General features: G+C 40.2%; 1 protein-coding gene across 10 annotated transcripts in view; it reads right to left on the bottom strand.

Moving 5' to 3' along the window:
• TRANK1 (tetratricopeptide repeat and ankyrin repeat containing 1) overlaps positions 1 to 21,449 on the bottom strand; it is a 90,431-nt gene that overhangs the window by 54,442 nt on the left and 14,540 nt on the right. For 2 of the 10 annotated variants that reach the window (XM_043540660.1, XM_043540661.1), the window contains exons 1-5: positions 20,056 to 20,339; positions 7,027 to 7,161; positions 5,169 to 5,295; positions 3,790 to 3,940; positions 849 to 967 (exon numbers count right to left, since the gene is read on the bottom strand). In XM_043540660.1, the coding sequence (XP_043396595.1) occupies positions 849 to 967; positions 3,790 to 3,940; positions 5,169 to 5,295; positions 7,027 to 7,161; positions 20,056 to 20,129 (606 nt within the window). In that variant the 5' untranslated portion in view covers positions 20,130 to 20,339. Of the gene's footprint in view, positions 1 to 230; positions 252 to 331; positions 350 to 848; positions 968 to 3,789; positions 3,941 to 5,168; positions 7,165 to 16,315; positions 16,437 to 17,437; positions 17,634 to 20,051; positions 20,340 to 21,449 lie in introns of those variants that run through there. The other 8 variants (XM_037890107.2, XM_007057223.4, XM_043540662.1 and 5 more) reach the window with 8 other exon arrangements.

The following is a 21,449-nucleotide window of genomic DNA, read 5'->3' as shown; positions in this document are numbered from 1 at the left end:
TAGTGTGACTTCATTGTTTCATTTACTATAGTGCTATATATTCATATTTAAGCAGTATGACAGGGGAAATATTTAGTTTATATAGATCATTCTCACAGAAAAATGACTGATCAAGTATTACTCTTTTATCAACTACAAATGGTTAACAACATAGCAAGAGCATCCTGATTGGTTAATAATTAAATCACACAGTGTTTTAATATTATGCTGCCAAGAGCCACAGGACACACATTAAAGAGCCACTTGCAGCTCACGAGCTTCAGTCCAAGTATCACTGCATTACATGATCTGTCTAGATGGTTACTACATCATTCAGAATTTAAAGAAGTACCATCAACTTCAAATCTGGTCTGTAAAAAAAAAAGTGAGAATTAAATTAAATTGCAGACACTACACCCGCTAGTGAGTTTTCTAGCTAGTTTTTGTGGTTTAGCAATCATATATTCCTATTTTTGTTCTCCACTTCTCTGTCGCTGTGTTAAAGACCCATACTAATCAGAAGACTGACTGGTCATACCAAAGAAACAGTAAAACAGACCATAAATGCAAATTAAGACAAATATTTTTTCTCTAATCGCTTTCAGTTACAGTCATTTGAAGTGTCTTGTAACCACAATAAACAAAAAGAAACAAATAAGTTTTTGAAGTTGACTGTGTCCCTTTAAAAAGGGAAAGAGAATTTTAGAAACTATTTTCTACTCAAATTCTAAAAATCAAGATATTTGCACAGGGGAACAATAATTTTAGATTTAAAAATCAATTAAAGAAAATTAAAGCTTATTATTGAAAAAAATAAAATAATAAACAAAACAGATTTACTAATATTCTTGGCACAGAGATAAACTTACCTGCCACATTCCTTTCTTGGCTAGTTTTTCTATTACCGCCTGCCAAACTAATGGATCGAATCTTTCATTCACAATGTTCTTAAAAATGGGAAGAAAATATGGTGCTATATATTTTTCATCTAAGAAAATAAGAAAAGAAGCTTAAGTGTTTAGCATATGCAACTTTTACAAGCTGTGCTCTCCAAGTACATCAATTCATTTCATATGGTCAATTCTTCAGTAGTGATTAACACATTGAAACATTTCAAATTAGAACATACAATTCACATAACTAATATTGGTGAGATGTCTGCTCAATAATTAGTAAGGGTGCATTATTTTCAGAGGCCACAGATTTAATTAACAATGTGAAATTAACCATTTGCTTTTGAAAAATCTCTGAAGGCCATGAAAAATCTAAAACCTTCCACCAGTTTTTCTATTTATTGTGTATGAACAGAGAAGTTGATGTAAGTAACCAAACTCATTTAAAACAGGAATGAGAGTGCATGAAGCAAGTGAGAGAGAGGCATTGCCGGAAGCCAGATGGCATGTCCTTGGGCTCTCTCTGGCAAAGCTTGTAAACCAGACCATTGAGCAACAATGGAGGAGGGAATGTAGGAGCTTAGGAGAGAAGGATCTGACTCTGCCACAGAAATAAGTAGTTGGTGGGATGGGAAAAGCCAAGTATCCTTTCGTATGTGTTCTTTTCCCTCTTCCCACTGCTACCATCACAGGCCTTTCTATAATTTGCTCTGGGAGAATATTCCACAACTTAATACATCTCACTGTAAGTTTTTCCTGATGTTAAGCCTAAAATTTTCCTCTTTCTTCATTACTCTTAGCTATTCCCTGATCTGCCTCACTGACAAGGAAAGCTGCGTGGGTTGGAAGAAACAAATACAGCATTGTGATTCAGCCCGTCCTTAGTTCTAGTCTTGGCTCTTCCCTGACTCTTTGTGGCCTTGGGCAAGTCACTTCACCTTTCTGTCTCACCTTCCCCATCTGTAAAATGCTGGGGGGGATAGGGATGTTGTGTAAATTAATCAGTTGATGTATGGTGCTTTGAAAATACCAGAAAAATGCTAAGGATTATTAACTGATTACTCGGCTTCTCTGGTGCTTACATCATTCATATATGTGGAGAACTTATATCCCCACAAGTCTTGCTTGACCAAGATATACATGTTCAGTTCTTTTTATTGTTCTGTTATACCTCCAGGTCACCTCCGCTTCATAATCATTTGTAATGTTCATTTCTAAATTCTCTTCAGTTTGTCACAATTTGTTTGTGCTTGTCACACCAGTACTGTAGAGGACTATTCTCCGGTATGACTTGGAGTATGCAGCCCAAAATGGCACCGGTGCTTTGCTATCACATAACATTGCAAACTCAAGTCTAATTTGCCGCTCACTCCCACTGCAGGTCTCTTTCAGCATTAATGCTTCCCACTGAGTGAGCATTTCTGATTATCTTTCCCCTTGACTTACATGTACTCTAGATTAATCTCATTTTGAGATTTTCTGCTCATATTTCCTTTATTTTCCAGGTCCACTTTCTCTGTCCTAACTGTAATTGCAACTCAGCCCATTTTTGTATCAACTGCACATTTCACTGACTTGCTGTCATTCCTTCCCCCAGACACTAATAGAGATGTTAGCTAAGACTGTACCACACAACAATCCCCATTATAACTGTTGAGCATCCATAACTCCAGCTGATGTCAGTGGGAGCTGTGGGTACTCACAACCTCAGAAGAATTAGGCCCTAAACCTCCAGACTGCACTCAGTTAAATTCACTGCATTATTGTTAAGCCCTAAGGTCCATTAAATTAATGGAAAGATTCCCTTTCAATGGGCTTTGGATCTAGGTCTTTTGGTCAGTTTTTAATACACATGGCAGTATTCCTGTCCAAGTCATTCTGAATTAAACTTACTGCATTCTTTACATCCACCAATTTTGTCCAAAAGAGCAAGCAAGTTTGCCTGGGAAGATTCATACTGCTCTTGGTTTGGTTTCCTTTTTAAACATTTTGTGATTGTTCATCTTGATATCTGTTCTATTGTTTTACTAGGGATGGTAGTTAAAGTTAAAAAGTGGCAATTGCCAAGATCAGTCTTCTTTCTTTTATTGCAAAATCAGTACCACATTTGCTTTTTCTCCAGCCTTGTGCTGTCTCCCAGGTTATCCAAGTTTTCTGAGGCCCAGCCAAACCATATTATAATTAGCGCTAACTAAAACTCACTACTGCTTCTCCTCCTTTACCCTCCCACTAAAATAATGGGAATTTCAAACCATTTGTAAACATTTTCCTTCCAATAGTGTTCTAAATGGACTGATTTAAAAAAAAAAATATCTGCAGAATTATTTTCAGCAAACGATTTTTCCATTTTTTTAATCTAACTTCTTTTAAAAGGAAGTTTTTATATTTTGAATAAATCCCTCAACGTGGCTAAGGTGACCAATCAAAATCCGCAACAAACTAAAAAAAACCAAAACCAAACAAACAATTGACTAAACTTGGCAAAGGAAAAACTGAACTGTTTTTGTATACATTTTCAGTCAAAATTTTTCAATTAGCAGGAATTTTTAAAAAAAAATGTAAAATGGTTTCATGAAGTTTTTCCTCTTCCACACAACTTTATTTTTTAATGAAAAATTTCAACCAGTTCTAACTGTAACACCACTGGGGCACTTGTGTGTGACAACTTATTCATCTACGTGGCAGTGGTGGTGTTTTGGGAATGTGGCTATTCCTCATCTATAAACAGAATTACGACTATGCACCCCATTTACAGTGACCACTGTACAGCTATCAGATGTTAATAATCTTCAAATCTGATCCTAGTCAGGAGTGAGCAAATTAACTATTCCAGGAAGAATGGCTCCAAATCCCATACACAAGCCCCTCAGCAGTCCGGTCCCTACTAAATAAAATACAAGCGTCCATTCCAATTTACCGTTAACACTTGTGAAGATTCCAACTATAAAATCAGCAATTTGAGATTGATCCACAGAACCACACAGAAGAGTCAAGCCACGAGAAAACATAATAACTGCATCATGAGTTCTCGACAACCGCAGCAGCGAGTAGCCAGATCTATAGTAGCCCTAGTGGGGGGGGAAAAAAGAAAAAAAAAAAAAACTAACAACAAGAATTGTCATCAAATCTTGTTATTTCTAATTTTGGGCGATTAGGAGCCCATTTCTGAAAGCCCTACAGAAAACTATTAGTAACTTTACAATGGGTAAAGGCCATTTTTCCTGAATAAGACTCACAGGATGTCTAACTACATATAAAGTTATCAACATTTTAAATAGTTGAGAGAATTACTCATGTATCAACAGAACAAAGCTGTGAAATATTGTGGGCATCTGAATACGACAATGTTTTAGTCTCCTGAAGACCCAATATCTTTGGGAAATTAATTTAAATATTTTTGTAAACAAAAATATTCAGAGATCCTAGTTATTAAGCTAAACATCATTTTCTAGTCCCAAATTACTAATCACGCCCCAAAATGTACCTCACGTGTGGTTTGTAATACTACTCTCTGTTTGTTAAACTCAAACTCAAAGAATTCTGTAAGAATAAATATGGATGTTGGCACTCATTGGTGGGGCCCTGAGAAAAATCACAGATTTTTTTTTTTTTTAAATAAAATTCACAGCAGCATCATAGGCAAAGTAGTTGAATTTCACAAAATATGCATGGGATGCAGTCACCGAAAGGTCACTGTTGCATTCCTTCGCATAAAAATCGGCTGCCAAGTTCACATATTATCAATGTCATTAAAGTGTCTAGAAAGAAAGCAGAGAACCCTCAAATCAAGACTTTGGTTATTTTTCAAAGAACAAACTATCAAATATATTTTAACTCTCACAGTGCAGAAAAAAACTTGAACACGTGTTATGTCAAAAATCTAGTACTACTTTTCAGTATCTGTTGCAGTATTTATATGGCTGAGACAATAGGGCTTTAAGCATAAATTTAACTGCTTCACTGAATCGGGGTCATAGTGAAACCACTTTTCACAAGACAGCTTGCATAGTGCAATGAAACATGGGAATTTCATTCTACAACACTTAATTATGGTTTCATTATATCTGGATTCACAGTAAGCTAGTTCCGTGTCATTCAAAATACAATTGCAATTGTAATTTTTTTATGTCAAAACATATATTCAGCTCTGATTAGGGACCCTGAAGTTACTATTCTCTTATTCTTCTTCTAAGGCGTTGTATTTGTGTACAAATCTTTTTAAAACTAATTTTGAATCTTGTTTAGAATAATAAAGCTGGCAAGCATTGCTGATCTGTTGGATTAAACGTGCAGTACCTTAACATACGACAAATCCCACTGGAGGCTCTCCTTGGCACAGTGATATGCTTCTTCCCACTTACCAAGGCTGTAAAAGGCATTTGATTTGTTGCACAATAACACAGCCACGTCCCTATGAGAAACCCTATGACATTAATAATATTAATGTTTAATCAATTTTAAAAAGATAAATGGTACTTTATAATGAACAAAAATTTGACAAAACTCAATTTATTCCACCAAACAGAATTATGGTACAAAAAGATATCCTCTAGAAAGAAAATAAAGATCCTGCAAATTCAGTTAACATAATTCCAATCACTTATAGCAATATTACATAGGAAAAAACCCTACTTTAATACAACATTCATGTTACAAGGTGAAGTCAAGAAATACAGTTATGATCATGCATGCCACCTAAATTCTACCCCACCCTTTTCAGGATATGTGTTAAATACAGTCTATTTTATGACTGCATACTATTTCTTTCATTTCATCTCTGAAGGAAAATATTGAAAGTACAATGGTTCAATTAAACAATTTGGATGGGTTCATGATCAGGTCCAAGGCCTGAGTGGAACACTGGGGGTGTGACCTGCAGGTGGTAAGGAGGAAGTGTGCTTCAGCAACCAAGAAACACTAACTAAAAACACATGGTTAAATCTTTGGCTGATGTGAGCTAACATAACACCAGGGAAGCCAAATTTATACCAGTGAGGATCTGGAAGAACATTAATCTAATTCTTACTTGGTTCTTGAATATTGATCATTTGAATGCTGGGATCTGTCGCAACCCCCCAAACCAGTGGATCCAAGCAGTGTCTTGAAAAATTTATACTGAAGATCCTGAACCTAGACACCAAGGCATTGGACTGGGACTGAGGAGGAGCCCATTGGACTGAGATACAATCCTGGCTTTGTCACAAAATCTCCATGCCTCCATTCTTTACCTCAGAGTGATAGTGTGATGATAAATTCATTAGTTTGTGTGAAGGGCTGAGATACGACAGCATTTGGGGGCTGAGATGAGCATAAGTACATCAGATAGACTCATAGACTTTAAGAAAGAAGGGACCATCATGATCATCTAGTCTGACCTCCTGCACATGGCAAGCCACAGAACCTCCTCCACCCACTCCTATAGTAACTTCTGCTTTAAATCAAGATTTAAGGACGTTAGTAACTCAGCCAGGAGTTCCCAAAGTGGGTCACGACACCATTGTAACACCAGGATGGGTGTTGACTTGCTGGGGCACGGGGCTGAAGCTGAAGCCCAAGCCCAGCTGCCTGGGGCTGAAGTCAAAACCCGAGGGCTTCAGCTCTAGGTGATGGGGCTCAAGTTACAGGCCCCTACCGGGGGGGGGGGGGGGGGGGGGGGGGGGGGGGGGTAAAGCCCTTGGGCTTTGGCCATCCTGCCCGGGACAGCGGGGCTCGGGCGGGCTCAGGCTTCAGTTCCCCCTCCTAGAGTAGTGTAGTCATTCTTATCAGAAGGGGGTCACAGTGTGATGAAGTTCGAGAACCGCTGGTCTAGCCCAAAGCCAGCAGAGAGAGTCAGAGTGAAAGAAAAAAAGAAAAACAAGTAAGTCACAGTAAATAGTTTAATTCAACCTTGAATTAAGCTTATTTTAATTTACAATCATTCTCACTTATTTTGGGCTGTTCAAGTAATTTGATTAGTATCATGCCCATTTTACAGATGGGGAAAACAATGAATCAGGGATGTTAAATGGCTTCCCAAAAAACAAAGTCAAGTCAGTATCAGGGCTTGAAAATAGAACTCAAGGGTTCCTGATTCCTGCTATCCACAGATAGCTGGACCACTTATCTTTAAAATTCTCTTATCATTTACTCTGTCATACATTAGATGAATACTTACATCCCCCACTGGAATAACTGAAAGAGCACACGTATGGCTTCATCGTAGTTTCTGATGGCCATGAAATAATTTCCATTTTTAAAATTCTCATTTCCAGCTTTTTTCATAAACTCTGCATAATTCATGAGATCCATGCTACTTGAGAGGGAAAAAAACAAACAAACAAATGAAAATGCTATGCTATGGTACTCCTCCTTCCCCAAAATCACAAGAATAAACTTGTTTCCTTCATAAAGGACCTAATCCTGAGACGTGATAACCAGCTTGTAAGGACTTCAGTGAAAATTATGGATGTTCTTTGGATCAGACTCAAATTCTCTTTTGCAACAACAACAATTCACTTTGGTTCTGAAGCCAATTTAATCTTCATCTCAAATTTGAAGTGGCAACTTCTCCTTCCACCAGATATTAGGAGCAGGACAGATAAAAACCATCTTTCCTATTCCAGCAGCTGAAGATGGTGAGCTGAACTTGGACCACAGCATTGACCTGAAATTTACCCTCTCATATTTTTTCGTCTCAACCTTTGGCTGGTAGGTGCTTAGTACATTTCTCAAATCTTGTTGGAATCTTATTTTTAAAAATGGTATTTAATCTAATTATTTAAATGGACACACATCTATATACACTGGAAAAAACCGTGAGACAACTACAGAATTGGTTAAAAAAATTAAAATTAAAATTTTAATTTTAGTTGGTTGAAAAGACAGGAAACATGGGGGGGGGGGGGCGCGCAGGACTTTTAGTTCTCCTGGGGTTTGACCAGCTTTTCTGGGTATACAGTTAGATAGACAATTACAAAGCAAAACTGCATTACGATTGGATTACAGCCTGAATCATACAACGTTGTCATCCAAACACAAGAGATATGCCCAGCCCAGAAGAGCTCAAAATCTAATTTAAGACAAGATACAAGAAAAGGGTGTAACAAACACTCCGAGGGAACATAAAGGGGACAATGACAGGAACCAGAATCATTTTTGCAATTTAAATAGCAAAACAAAAATTACTGACACAAAGAAATGAAAGTAGTCACAACATCCAACATGTTTGGGGAGAAGGGATTCAAATACATTAAAACCAAAAACATTTACTTTGAGAAATGTTACTTCAACAAAACAAAAAAAATCTCAAAAGCAAGTTTTGAAGCTTCAAGTAAAATACTTTTCAAGAATGAACTACCAATAAACAAAAGTGTTGCTAAACATTCCCACCAATTTGGAAATCTTGCATCAGACTCAAAAATTTGAGTATTGACAGAACAAGACTTAGACCTGGTCTACACAGGAGTTAGGCTGACGTAGCTACGATGCTCAGGAGTGTGAAAAATCTACACCCCTTTGTGCTGTAGCTATGTCAACCTAACCCCCAGCATAGACACAGCTAGGTTTAGAGAAGAATGCTTCTGTTGACCTAGCTACCATCACTCAAGGAGGTGGTGTTCCTACCACAATGGAAAAACCTCTTCCATTGGTGTAGATTGTCTATACTAAGGGGTTATGCGCAGTACTTGTCTTTACTATGGATGCTACAGTGGCTCAGCTACACAGCTGTAGCTCCCCTGCACAGGTGCTTCCTACGGTGACGGAAGGCATTTTGCCATCATTGTAGGTAATCCACTTCCCTGAGCAGCGATAGCAACAGAAGCTTTCTTCCATCAGCTTAGCCACATCTACACTGGGCATTAGGTTGGCACAGCTACAGCGTGCAGGGGTGTTAATTGTAAGGCCTGGTCGACACTTAAAACTTAGGTCAACCTAGCTACATCTCTCAGGGCCGTCACCCTAGCTACCACCTGGCAGAGAAATGGATTTACTGTAGGTCTTGTAGTATAGATCAGGCCTCGGACTGGGTAGCACCTTGCTACAGGAGAAATCCCACAGATTTAAATACGAGTACTTGAGAAGCATGCTACTGCTCAGCCTGAGTAAAGATATTAACAAGTGTTTAAGTCTAGGTTGCTCCATACTGTCTGTGTACAGAGAAGCAACGATGCAGGACAATCCCACATTGGAGGAGGCTCATAGGAACAGTTATGTTTTATTCATTAAATAAACATTCTCCGATGCTGTTTACAACCCAAACTTTACATCATCCTGCTAGTGCCAGAGAACAATAGAGGAGAATTGATCAGAAATTGGCTATAATGAAAAACTGGCTAATATTAGGTTCTAGACACTAGAAAGCTTTAGGAGATGCAGTAAATAAGTTACACCACGGTCACCCCAAAACAGTTAAAGCATAATTTTATTTTTCAGTCTGGATAGGACCTAACCAAGTTTTTAGAATTATGCTAAAGCCTTAGACACAAATCAGAGAGACAGCTACATTCATAGTGAAGATGGAACCTTCATTTCATTCCCCAAACTGAAAGGGGCGTGGGGGGAAGGAGCAAACTATAAATAATAAAAACTAGTAATATTTTAAAAAACAAATTCTTACCTACGTTACAAAAAAGAAACCTTAGATTTTTTCAATTCTTTCTGTTTTAATCTATGATTTTTAATCCACACGTATCCCTTTAACGTCAGGAGCAAGTAAAAAATGATTACAGGAAGAAAATAAATATCTTGAAACAGGTGCATCTAGCGAGACGTTTTCTTAATATGCATTGTGCATGTGTGTTTGATTCTGTGTAGATCAGAGTACATATAATCCTTGATATAACTCATCTTATCAAGGGTGAACTTTGACTGTTGTTTTTTCAAAAATTAAGGTGAAGAATGTAGTGAGGGTGGGGTCTCTGGCTTTTGCCCAGAATTACATTTGTTTATTGTAATATTAAGCATTAATTTTTGGTCCGTTTAAAATAAAAATCAACACTACAAAGATATTTGACAGACATGTTATAGAACAATATAGTGAGAGAGCTTTGGTTACAACATTTGTTTGCTTTTTGTTACTGATTTTCTAATAAAATACAAATAGAAAGAAAGGGGGGAAGAGAGGGGTGGTGGGGGGGGACAAAAAACAACCAAACATGAGTATAATGGTTACAGCAGTTATCACAAGATCAAATTTAGAGACCCCCAGAAATTTTAATCTCTTCTCACAAGACAAGAAAATGAAAGAGGAAGTATGCTGGTCCATAGGACCCAATTTTGATCTCACTTGCACCATTTTACACTAATGTAAATTACTCCTAATTGACCCCAGCATAAGCAAAATAAGATAAATTCATGTCTTCCCCCAGAAAGAAAAACAATAAATGTAAGGAATGGGAGACTGACCAGTTAAAGTCAAGAGACTGAGAGGAACACAACTATCCTTCCTGTGCAAAAAGCAAAGCGAGACTTCTCCTGGTGGACTGGTGAGAGTGATCAAAGCTCGGCCTCTGGTTTCAATCTACTCGGTAGAGCTGACTCAAAACGTATTCCCCAACATTAACCAAACCTTGTTTAGCATTTGCAAAAATCTGACCAACTTCTTCTGGCCAGTTTTTAATTTTTGTCATCTCCTTCATTTCTTGATTCTGTCCAGAAGCAGTAGTGAGGAAATATAGCAAAAGAGTCTCTTTATGCAGTACTCTAGCACAACCAGAAGCAGAACTAAAAATCTTGTGGTAAAGCCTATTCTTTTGAGCTTGCCAGCCAAGGGCCTAGAACAGACACTAATGAAGTCCATGGGATGATTGCTGTTGACTTCATTGGGAGCAAGGCTGGGCACAAGAGCCAAGGTTTGGATATCCAAATAACTTCCTCCAAAATCCAGGCAGCCAGGCTACAAGTTGTTGGGTTTTTTTTGTTTTTGTTTTTTTTAAAATGAAAGATGGGGAGGGGGGAGTTGCGTTATTAACATCTGGATGGTAATGTTATCAGCAATGATGGGAAATGAGAAGCCTCTCTCCCGGCCTGAGGAAATTCATCCTCTGGAAGTTTTTGTGGTCACCCTTCCTGTCATGCAAAAAGAATGCAACTTCTTACCCCGTCCTCAAAGACAGACATCGCCAAGTCAGCAGAAAACACAATCAACCAAGCTGTAGAAGCGTGACTGCCAAACACCCCCAGTAGCATTCAGAGAGAAAGCAAACAAACACATTCCAACAGGCAACAAGAACATTTGCCAAAGAAGCAGCCTTTCTTACTTCCTTCTGAAAGCAAACACCGCAGCTGTCAGGCAGAAAGATGGAGTCCTCTCCCAGCCTCTAACCACCACAGACAGATGGAATGCACTCACGAGGCCCACTGAATGTTATTGTTGCACTGAAAGGTCCCAAAAGCCACACAAAGGAGGCTGCAACACTTTATTCCCTTGATGCTGCACAAAAGTTTTCAGCCTGCATTGAAATAGTTGTTGTGTGCAAAGAGTAGGGAAACAAAATAGAACTTTTTAAAAAATGTGATTTGGCTCTCCATCAAATGGTAAAGATGGCACAAATCTTAAAATTGCAGAATATGCTGTTATTTTTGCACCTGTGATGTTCCAACATTCTGGCTCATAATGTTGGCACTTAAGCCTGGTCTACACTTAAAAATTAAGCCGCCCTACCTATGTCGCTCAGGGTTGTGGAAAATTCCATGCCCTGAGTGCCATGGTTAGGTCGCCCTTACCCCAAGGGTAGGCACAGCAAGATCAACAGAAGAATTCTTCGGTTGACCCAGCTACTGTCCCTCAGAGAGATGCATTAACTACATCAATATAGGAAGCGTCTGCACTGCAGTGGCATAGCTGCAATGCTGTAGCTATGCTATTGTAGTGCCTGTAATGTTTAATGTAGACATAGTCTAAGTGTGACTATCTAGTTGTGACTCAAACAAACAAATGAAAATTTCAGGCACAGGAAAAATAGACTTGTCAAGTTTGGACAGGGCCTTCTAGCCTGTTTAGGCTAGGAAAAAATTTTAGGGAGCACATTTTAATTGCTATTTAAAGTTGTGTTAGCACCTAGCTTAGACACGTTTTAATACCTTTAAAAACGTGTTAGCTGGTGTTTATCATCCCAAAACTCACCCATAATCGAGACAAGGTCTAAATTTTGCCAGATTCTGTGCAAAGTAACATGCAGGGCCCCTGGGTGGCTTCTGGAAGTCCTTGACTATTCTTTGACTGGCTTTGCCCGCCCAGCCTCCCACTTCCACATCACACAATACAGTAGAACCTCAAAGTTATAAACACCAGAGGTCAACCACACACCTCATTTGGAACCAGAAGTATGCAATCAGGCAACAGCAGAGACAAAAATAAAATAAATAAATAAATAAAGCAAATACAAGACAGTGCTGTGTCAAATGTAAACTACTAAAAAAAGGGGAAGTTTTAATAAAAAGATTTGACAAGGTAAGGAAACTTTCTGTGCTTGTTTCATTTAAATTAAAGATAATTAAAAGCAGCATTTTCTTCTGCATAGTAAAGTTTCAAGGCTGTATTAAGTCAATGTTCAGCTGTAAACTTTTGGAAGAACCATAATATTTTGTTCAGAGTTACAAACAACCTCCATTCCCCTGAGGCGATACGGTAATTCAAAAGTCAACCCAGACATCGAAGCTAAAAAGTAAAGGAATATCAAGACCTGGGGGTAGGAGGAAAGCATGTGCCTGCAGGGAAACTGTGTTATCCCATGTGTGTTGACAGAGCTATCCACCTGAAAGAAGTGTTAGGCTACGGGCAGCCCAATCCCAAATACATAGTCCCTGATCCTGTGCATGACAGCGAGTGGGGCTTTGCCCATGCACGACAGTCCACGCTCACACTATTAACTGCAGTATCAGACAATACGTTAATGCTCATTTTCAAGAGGATGTACAGACACCGCAACTTAAGTGCCAAGTATTATTTTTCCTCTGTCTAGGGATGACCGTGACTTTAGGATCCTACAACAATAACGAAGCTAACTTTTTTTTGCCCTGAAAAGGAAGCAACAATTCTAGTCCTTTCACAGCTAAATTAACTATCTACATCCAGTTCAGCATCGTGTTGCATTCTTTAAGGTGACTTGCAAAGATTCTATTAAAAATTAGGCTTGTGCTCTTTTGTTTTATCGTGTATGAAAGTGCATGACCCAAAAGACTCTGGTCTCTCCAACTCTAGACATACCTCTTCTCCCAGCCAAAATAATAATAATCAAGTTAATTTCTGCTTGTTTATTATCTTAGAAATATCAAGATTATCCAGTCTGATCTTCCCCAGTATTGTGGGAAGAACTGCTGTATGTCTCAAAGCATGCATCTCACTAGTTCATATTTTAATCGAAAGAATAAGGGTACTGAATCTTTATTAAAGGCATACTCTATCCAAAGTCTTAGTCATTTACTAAGTTATTTAATTTGTTAAATAAGTGGGCTTTTTCAATAAGTGGTTGAGATTTTTTTAAATAAAAATAAAAACTAAAAATTAAGGCTGTCAATTAATCGCAGTTAACTCACGCAATTAACTCAAAAAAATTAACTGATTAAAAAAATTAATCGTGATTAATCGCACTGTAAAACCAATTGAAATTTATTAAATATTTTTGGATTTTTTCTACCTTTTCAAATATATGGATTTCTAATGCAACACAGAATACAAAGTGTACAGTGATCGCTTTATATTATTTATTACCAATATCTGCACTGTAAAAATGATTAAAAAATAGTATTTTCAATTCACCTCATACAAGTACTGTACTGCAATCTCTTTATCATGAAAGTGAAACTTACAAATGTAGAATTTTTTTTGTTACATAACTGCACCAAAAACAATGTAAAACTTTAGAGCCAACAAGTCCACGCAGTGTGCTAAGACGCAAAGTTAAGTTGCTAAGCACACTTACGCTTAAAGTCCACTCAGTCCTACGTCTTGTGTTTCAAGTGGACTTGAAAGTGAGAATAGGCATTTTGCATGGCACTGTTGTAGCCAGCATCACAAGATATTTATGTGCCAGATGCATTAAAGATTCATATGCCCCTTCATGCTTTGACCACCATTCCAGAGGATATGCTTCCATGCTGATGATGCTCGTTAAAAAAATAATGTGTTAATTAAATTTGTGACTGACCTCCTTGGGGGAGAACTGTATGTCTCCTGTTCGTTTTACCCACATTCTGCCATATATTTCATGTTATAGCAGTCTCGGGTGATCAACCAGCACGTTGTTCATTTTAAGAACACTTTCAGAACAGATTTGACAAAATGCAAAGGTACCAATGTGAGATATCCAAAAATAGCTACAGCACTCAACCCAAGCTTTAAGTGTCTGAAGTGTCTTCCAAAATCTGAGAGGGACGAGGTGCGGAGCATGCTTTCAGAAGTCTTAAAAGAGCAACACTCCAATGCAGAAACTACAGAACCCGAACCACCAAAAAAGAAAATCAACCTTCGGCTAGTGGTTTCTGACTCAGATGATGAAAATGAACATGCGTCGGTCCACTCTGCTTTGGATCGTTATTGAGCAGAACTTATCATCAGTATGGACGCATGTCCTCTGGAACGGTGGTTTACAGTGCAATTAATCGCACGATTAATTTTTTTTAATCACCAGACAGCCCTACTAAAAATCCTTTCCCCGCTCAACTATTCAGCATTTAGACTCCTGCAATATCATTTTACTAGTTCTCCAGTCACCATAGATTCTTCCAAGTCAGACAAAACTTGAATTGCTAATGTAAAAAATAAAAAAAAAATTAAAAAAAAATATCAGAAATTGTTTAAAAAGCACAAAAAAGCGAGCCTTCTTCCTACAACATAGAACAAGAAAAATAGCAGCATAACTATAGGTGCTGGAACTAGGGGTGCTACCGCACCCCCTGGTTTGAAGTGGATTCTAGCATATACAGGGTTTACAGTTTGGTTCAATGGCTCTCAGCACCCCCACTATACAAATGGTTCCAGTACCCTGAGCATAACCCTACTTTTTGCCCCGCCCATTTTCTTTGCAGTTCAGCTTTAAACAAAAATGGATCTGGAAAGAGACATATCATTTGGACATTTCTCATACCACAATACAACCTATTAGCTGTCCTTACTTAATGACTCTGAACCTGCAATAAACTCTGCATGCAGAGACCTTGGTACCCACATGGAGTCCTCTGCAGGATCAGGGCCCAAGTCACTCTCTTTAAAGGTATGAGTACACTGCAGCGGGGAGCATGACTCCCAGATGAGGTAGACAGACTCAAGCTAGCATGCTAAGAATAGCAATGTGGACATTGCAGTATGGACGGCAGCTCAGGCTAGCCACCTAAGAGCAGACCCAAGGGGTCAGGCATGCTTGAACTCTCCCAGCTGCAGTGTAGACATACACTAAGTATTCATAGCAGCATCTGCGCCTAAGAAACTTTAAGTGTCCTCATATAGACTAGGTTCTTTTGCTCATGTTCTGAAATGCACACAAGGTTATACCCCAACTAAGGTTGCCAATTTTGGTTGGGTGCATTCCTGGAGGTTTCCTCACGACAATCCTAAAGGGTTGGCAACCTTAACTCCAACCCATGATAACCGTATCCCAAAACAAAAAGTTAACAGCAATTTTAAATAACCCTCAAAATTATCACCCATTGGCATTTGCAAATATGTGGAAGGATTAAAAAAAAAGTTGCAAGGTTTAATACATTAAGATACATGATAAATGACATTTTAGAGATTGTCTCTTCAGGGCTTGAAGAGAGAGAGCAAAGTATGAGGAGGAAGTACAATTGCCTTACATGCACAGCTCCTAAAGGTGGAGCTGGGAAAGGAAGGAGAAAGGAGATTTCTGATAATACCAGCAGTTGATGTTGGAAAATTTTTGCCACTCTCTGGTACAGATAGTAATCCTCGGTCAGTGGTGGGCAACCTGTGGCCCATCAGGGTAATGTGATTGCAGGCCATGAGACATTCTGCTGACGTTGACCGTCCGGAGGCACGGCCCCCCGCAGCTCCCAGTGGCTGCGGTTCACTGTTCCCGGGCAACGGGGCGGCCCACCACTTCCTGCAGCTCCCATTGGCCGGGAACAGCGAACCACGGCCACTGGCAGCTGCGGGGGGCTGTGCCTGTGGACTGTCAACGTCAGCAAAATGTCTCGTGGCCCACAATCAGATTATCCTAATGGGCCGCATGCGGCCCGCAGGCCTCAGGTTGCCCACCACTGTCCTAGGAGATATCTGGAAAATTAACAATGGGAGGGATAGTTGGGTCACGGAAATCAGAGTGATGGGGGCATAAGGGATTTTGAGATGAAAAACAGCCTGGAGGTTAAGGCACTGGACTGGGACTCAAGAACATCTGGGCTCAATGTCCAGCTTTGACACAGCCATCCTGTGTGACTCTGGGCAAATCACCTAGTCTCTCTTTTCCATTTTTACAACTGGGATAATAATTCTTCCTGTCTCCCACCTTTTATCTGTTGTGTCTGTTTAGATTGCCAGCTCTTCAGTGCAGGTCACGTCTCTTACTCTGTGTATTTACAGTGCTTACTGCAACCGGGCCTCAATCTCTGGCAGGGCTCCAGGCACAACTAAAATGCAAAAAATAAATAAGATAGATATTTAGTTGATTTAGTAGGCAGGGAAGCCAATGGGTGAGGGGGAAGCAAAACAATAAGGAAAGATGAAAGCAAAAGCAGTTAGTGGCAGACAGATGCCCTCAGATCCCCTGTTAAACCACAAATCATCTTTGTTACTAGTTCTCAAAGGAGGGGTAGGATGGTTTAGTGATTAGGGCTACAGCATAGAATTTGGGAGACCCAGATTAAATTCCCTGCTTCGCCACTGACTTTCTGTGTGACCTTGGGCAAATCATTTATCTCTGTGTCTTAGGTCCCCATCTGTAATATAGGGATAATAGCACTTCCCAGTCTCACAGGGGTTTTGGGAACTGCTGAGAGATCTACTGATGAAAAACTAGCTTGTGATATCTCTACATATGCTAAATAGCACCTATGACTGATTTGGAGCTGCTCTGCAGTAAATTAGGAATACTGTGTGTTGACCTGCTTATTGGGATGTTTACTGCATAAATACCGGTTTAATTCAATAGGGGTGCTGTAAGGAAAACAAGCAGGAAGGAATCAAAATGGCTGAAGATAAGCCACTTCTCAGCAAACACTTAAGAGTTGTTAAAAGAAGACAATGCCCCAACTATGAATTTTGACAATTCAACCTCCTAACTGCAGCCAGTTTACAAAACCGGTTTTATTGAGTAGAGCCAAGGCCTGGAAACATGAAGATCAAAAAGCACTGTAACAGCTGAACAATGGACTCCCTCGAGAGAGACAGCTATTCAGAGTAACCCTCAGGACCTGCTGGGGTGTCTACTGAAGTTAGGTCTGTAAGATACCATGGAGGGTGGTAAGTCTTTAGGTAAGATAAACTTTTATGTAGACTGTTTCAAAATTCTTCTCCTCTAAATGCTTTGTTCCTACTGTTAAACAACAGTTTGGTTTTAAGAGTGCTGTCTGGCGACTATACACACACACACTCCTGAAGGGAAGAACTGCAGGTGCTGGACCTGTCATACCTGCTGTGTAAGCACAGTCAATACACAGGGTACTGTAGCTCAGAGCCTGGTGCACGAATGGGAGAAACGTGGAATTCCACCCCATGATAGAGAAGTAAAGGCTTGACGCTTGCGGGGTTGCACTCAGAGAGACAGCAAAGGAACAGAGGTGCAGGTAACACTGAAACCGTGCCAGGACCTTACACCATGTAAGAACCTGTCAAAAATCACAGATTTATTTTTTAAATTCCAAGGCAGCAGCACAAGTAAAGTATCCATTTTCACAGAATATGCACAGCCACCAAGCTCCTCCTGAACGGCTATGATTTTCCCTACAGCAGGGAAGTGAAAACGGGTATCTGTGCACATTGATCTTACGCTGGGTACAGCTTGTAGTGCATAGCAGCGTTAGTTGGAGCAGTAGTTTGGGGAGAGGGAGAGAAGAACTGGGAGCTGGGCACAGTAACCAGTGCCGCAGCTGCCGCTTGGAACGCAAGCTACAAGCTGCATGGAGTTTGAGACCAACGAGCACAGATGCCCACTTCCAACTCCCACAATTTTGCCAACAGCACGCCTTGGGCTAAGTTCACTATTTCCACCCAGTCCGTGAAATTGTGATTTTCACAGGGTTATAACTGTGAAATCAAGGAAACTAGTCACAGAGTAAGATACTACTCAGTATGAGTGAAGGGATCACATCTGTCTCTTTGAGATCGATCACTGGATAAATGTGGCTTTAGATATGGGAATCCCTGATCCACCACAGATCAGTTACGACTCTATGATCCTACCCTGTCTTTTAATTATTTAAGTTATATTCATCCCATTTAGACTGTAAACTCCACAGGGCAAGTACTTGTCTAACAACTTGTCTTGTGAAGCCCCATGAAAATTTATAGCACTTTACAACTAAAAGATAATACTAGTAAAATGCACAGTATTGCAGCTCCACCACTTAAATACAAGAATTAAATGTGAATCTGATTAATTTAATGGTGTAGTTCTTTGTCACAGAACAAGCCAAGAGCCACTGTGGGTTTATTTAAAAAGATATCTCTATGCTTGACATTCTTCCTCCTCCCCTCCCGAGCCAAACTTACCACTAGCATGTGTGGCATGGACCTCCCTGAAGTTAATAATTACTCTGTTTACACCTGTGGTGAATTTGGTCCTATTATTCAAAGTAGTGTTATCCTATCATTGTAACAGAATAGGATTTTGTGTTTTAATTTCCAAGTTATTGCCTCTTGCTCCCTGTAAGAAGGGCAATAGCATGTCTTACCTCCAGGAGGATAGCTGTTTACATAAACCAGAGTTACACTCTCATAAACAATTTTGTATGTATCTAGCATTTCCATTCTCCATTAGGGAAATACAGCAACTTGTTAACTCTGGTTTACATCCAGGAGGGGAGAGGGAAGGGGGACAGCAACTTTGAGAATCCTAGTGTAGATCAGCCACCAGTTCCCATCACACTTTAAGCAACACAAGATATGATCCAGCCCAGAAAAGATCTAGTCAACAGGGTACTTGAAACTCAGGTAGCTGTTTATACAAGGTTTCCCAGTACTGCTGATGGAGCTGAACCAGTATAAGCGACAGTGAGAAATCTCTGCAAGATTTCCCTGGTGTAGACAAGACCAGTGAGTCAATATCTGAGCTAGGAATACAACGCTACAAATCCTGGCTCCCTCGCCTATGCTTAGACTATATTCAGCTCCGAAGAGCCCAATATATCTATTTTCACAGATGCATGGGAAAACCACTGGACTCCTACTAACATATTTTCCAGGAGACTTGGAATCTTTTTACCACTAGCAATAAACCTCAATTATCTATTTTTGCAATATTTCAAAACTGCTGGTTTGTTTTGGAACAAACAGCCAAGAAAAGGATTAAAAGAAAAACAAACATTACAAGGATAAGCTATTACCAAAGTGCAGAGACCATTCACCCTGCTTTTTAACTAGAAAACTTTTTTAGTTTGCAGAGAGATCAAAAAGCAGCTTTGTGGTACAACAGTACAAGACTTAATCCCAGTGGGGAAAGGGTCCAACTCCATTAGAAAATGTGCTCATTACCAACTGCACAAAACAAGTCCCCCCACTTTGAAACACAGATCCACACAACCAGTCCCTCTTTTTTAAGTACTCTGTACCTGAGCGCACCACAAACCACACAGTCCGCCCCGCAGGTGAAAGAGCAAAGATGGCCTCATAATTCACCCACATGCAGGCAAGCCTCTAAAATATTTATGTAGTCGTTATTTTGCACATGTAGAATATAACATCCCTTCCCTTAAAAGCAATATGGACCCTCTCCTGCATTCCTTGAGCACCGCCACTAGCTTCCTGGGGGTTTTGGGTGCCCAAGGAAGATGGGTTTGGGGGCCCCTAACGAAACACATCCTCCAATGCAACGCAGCCGTGCCGAATGCGGGAGCGGCTATGGGAAGGTGGTCTCTGGGCTCTCGCTCTACCTTTTAGTCTTCGGGAATAAGTGGGGGGGAGGCGGTGGGTTCATGCATTAGCCCTGAGTGCCCCCTGCCTAAAGCAGAGGTGCAGGCTGTTTTCCTCTGTCGGAAGTTCCCTGGCTTGCTGCACTTCTTAAGGCTACAATGGCGACACGCACCCACCTACCGGAATCCTGAAGGGGCGGCAGGACACCAGCACACAGAGACGTTTGCCGCTGCGGCTGCTCTGTGCTCCTCCATCGCGCGCACCTCTACCCAGCGGCCTGGCGCGGCCCAGCTGCTGGCCGTAAACAAAACCCATCCTAGCGGGCGCGCTACGCTCGCTCCACACCCAGGCCCGGGCGGGCCACGTTCTAACCCCTCCCTCCCGTCGACGTCATTTCAGGGAAACGGGCGGCTCCCGCCGGGGATGGAACCCTGAGCCGCTGAGACTTCGAAAATCGAAACCAGCCTGTTCTAAGCCGCCCCGGCCCGGAGCTTAAGGGGGGGCGGGGCGGGGGTGAGCAGGACTTGTCGCCCACCCGCGCCGCTTGCACGTTGGGAGGCATCCCCTGTACCGCTCACTAGGGATTTCGCCCCCCGTGTTAACCTACCTGTAAGGTGCTAGGAAGGGCAACATGGAGGAGTGACAGCCCAAGCCTTGGATGACCAATCCCCCCTCCGTTTTGGAATCCAGATCCTAGGGGTTGTTTTTGACCATGAAGATGCTTACAGGGCCGCTGCAACGTTTAAAATTGTGATTTCAAACTTCTCCAAACTTTGGGTCCTGTGTTTTAGTCCTCGCTCTGAAAACCTTGGGCTGCAAAAGGGATTTTGGTTCCCTGGGACATTTACCTTTCATATCATTTTAAAGTGAAAACGAAAAACGAAACACAAAAGCTTATGCCCAAATAAATCTATTAGTCTTTAAGGTGCCACCGGACTCCTTGTTGTTTTTGACTAACACACGGCTAACACACAGACTAACACACGGCTACCCCCGATACTTGATTTTAAAGTGCATGATTCAAAATTATGCTTCTGAACAATACATTATTAGTAGGGCTGTTGATTAATCGCAGTTAACTCATGCGATTAACTCAAAAAAATTGATTGTGATTAATCGCACTGTAAAACAATAGAATGACAACTGAAATTTATTGAATATTTTGTATGTTTTTCTACATTTTCAAATATATTGATTTCAATTACAGAATACAAAGTGTACAGTGCTCACTTTATATTATTTTTATTACAAATATTTGCACTATAAAAATGATAAACAAAAGAAATAGTATTTTTCAATTCATGTCATACAATCTCTTTATCGTGAAAGTTTGTAGTGGAATCTCTTTATCATGAAAGTTTAACATACAAATGTTGAATTTTTTTTTGTAAATTAACTGCACTCAAAAACAAAACAATGTAAAACCTAAAAGTCCACTCAGTCCTACGTCCTGTTCAGCCAATTGCTAAGACCAACAAGTTTGTTTTATATTTACAGGAGATACTGCTGACTGCTGCTTATTTACAATGTCACCTGAAAGTAAGAACAGGCGTTCACATGGCCCTTTTGTAACC

This window comes from Chelonia mydas, chromosome 2 (assembly GCF_015237465.2).
Source record: "Chelonia mydas isolate rCheMyd1 chromosome 2, rCheMyd1.pri.v2, whole genome shotgun sequence".
NCBI classification, from domain to species: Eukaryota; Metazoa; Chordata; order Testudines; family Cheloniidae; genus Chelonia; species Chelonia mydas.
The sequence above is the reverse complement of the archived record's forward strand: the minus strand, read 5'-3'. Positions and strand labels throughout refer to the sequence as shown.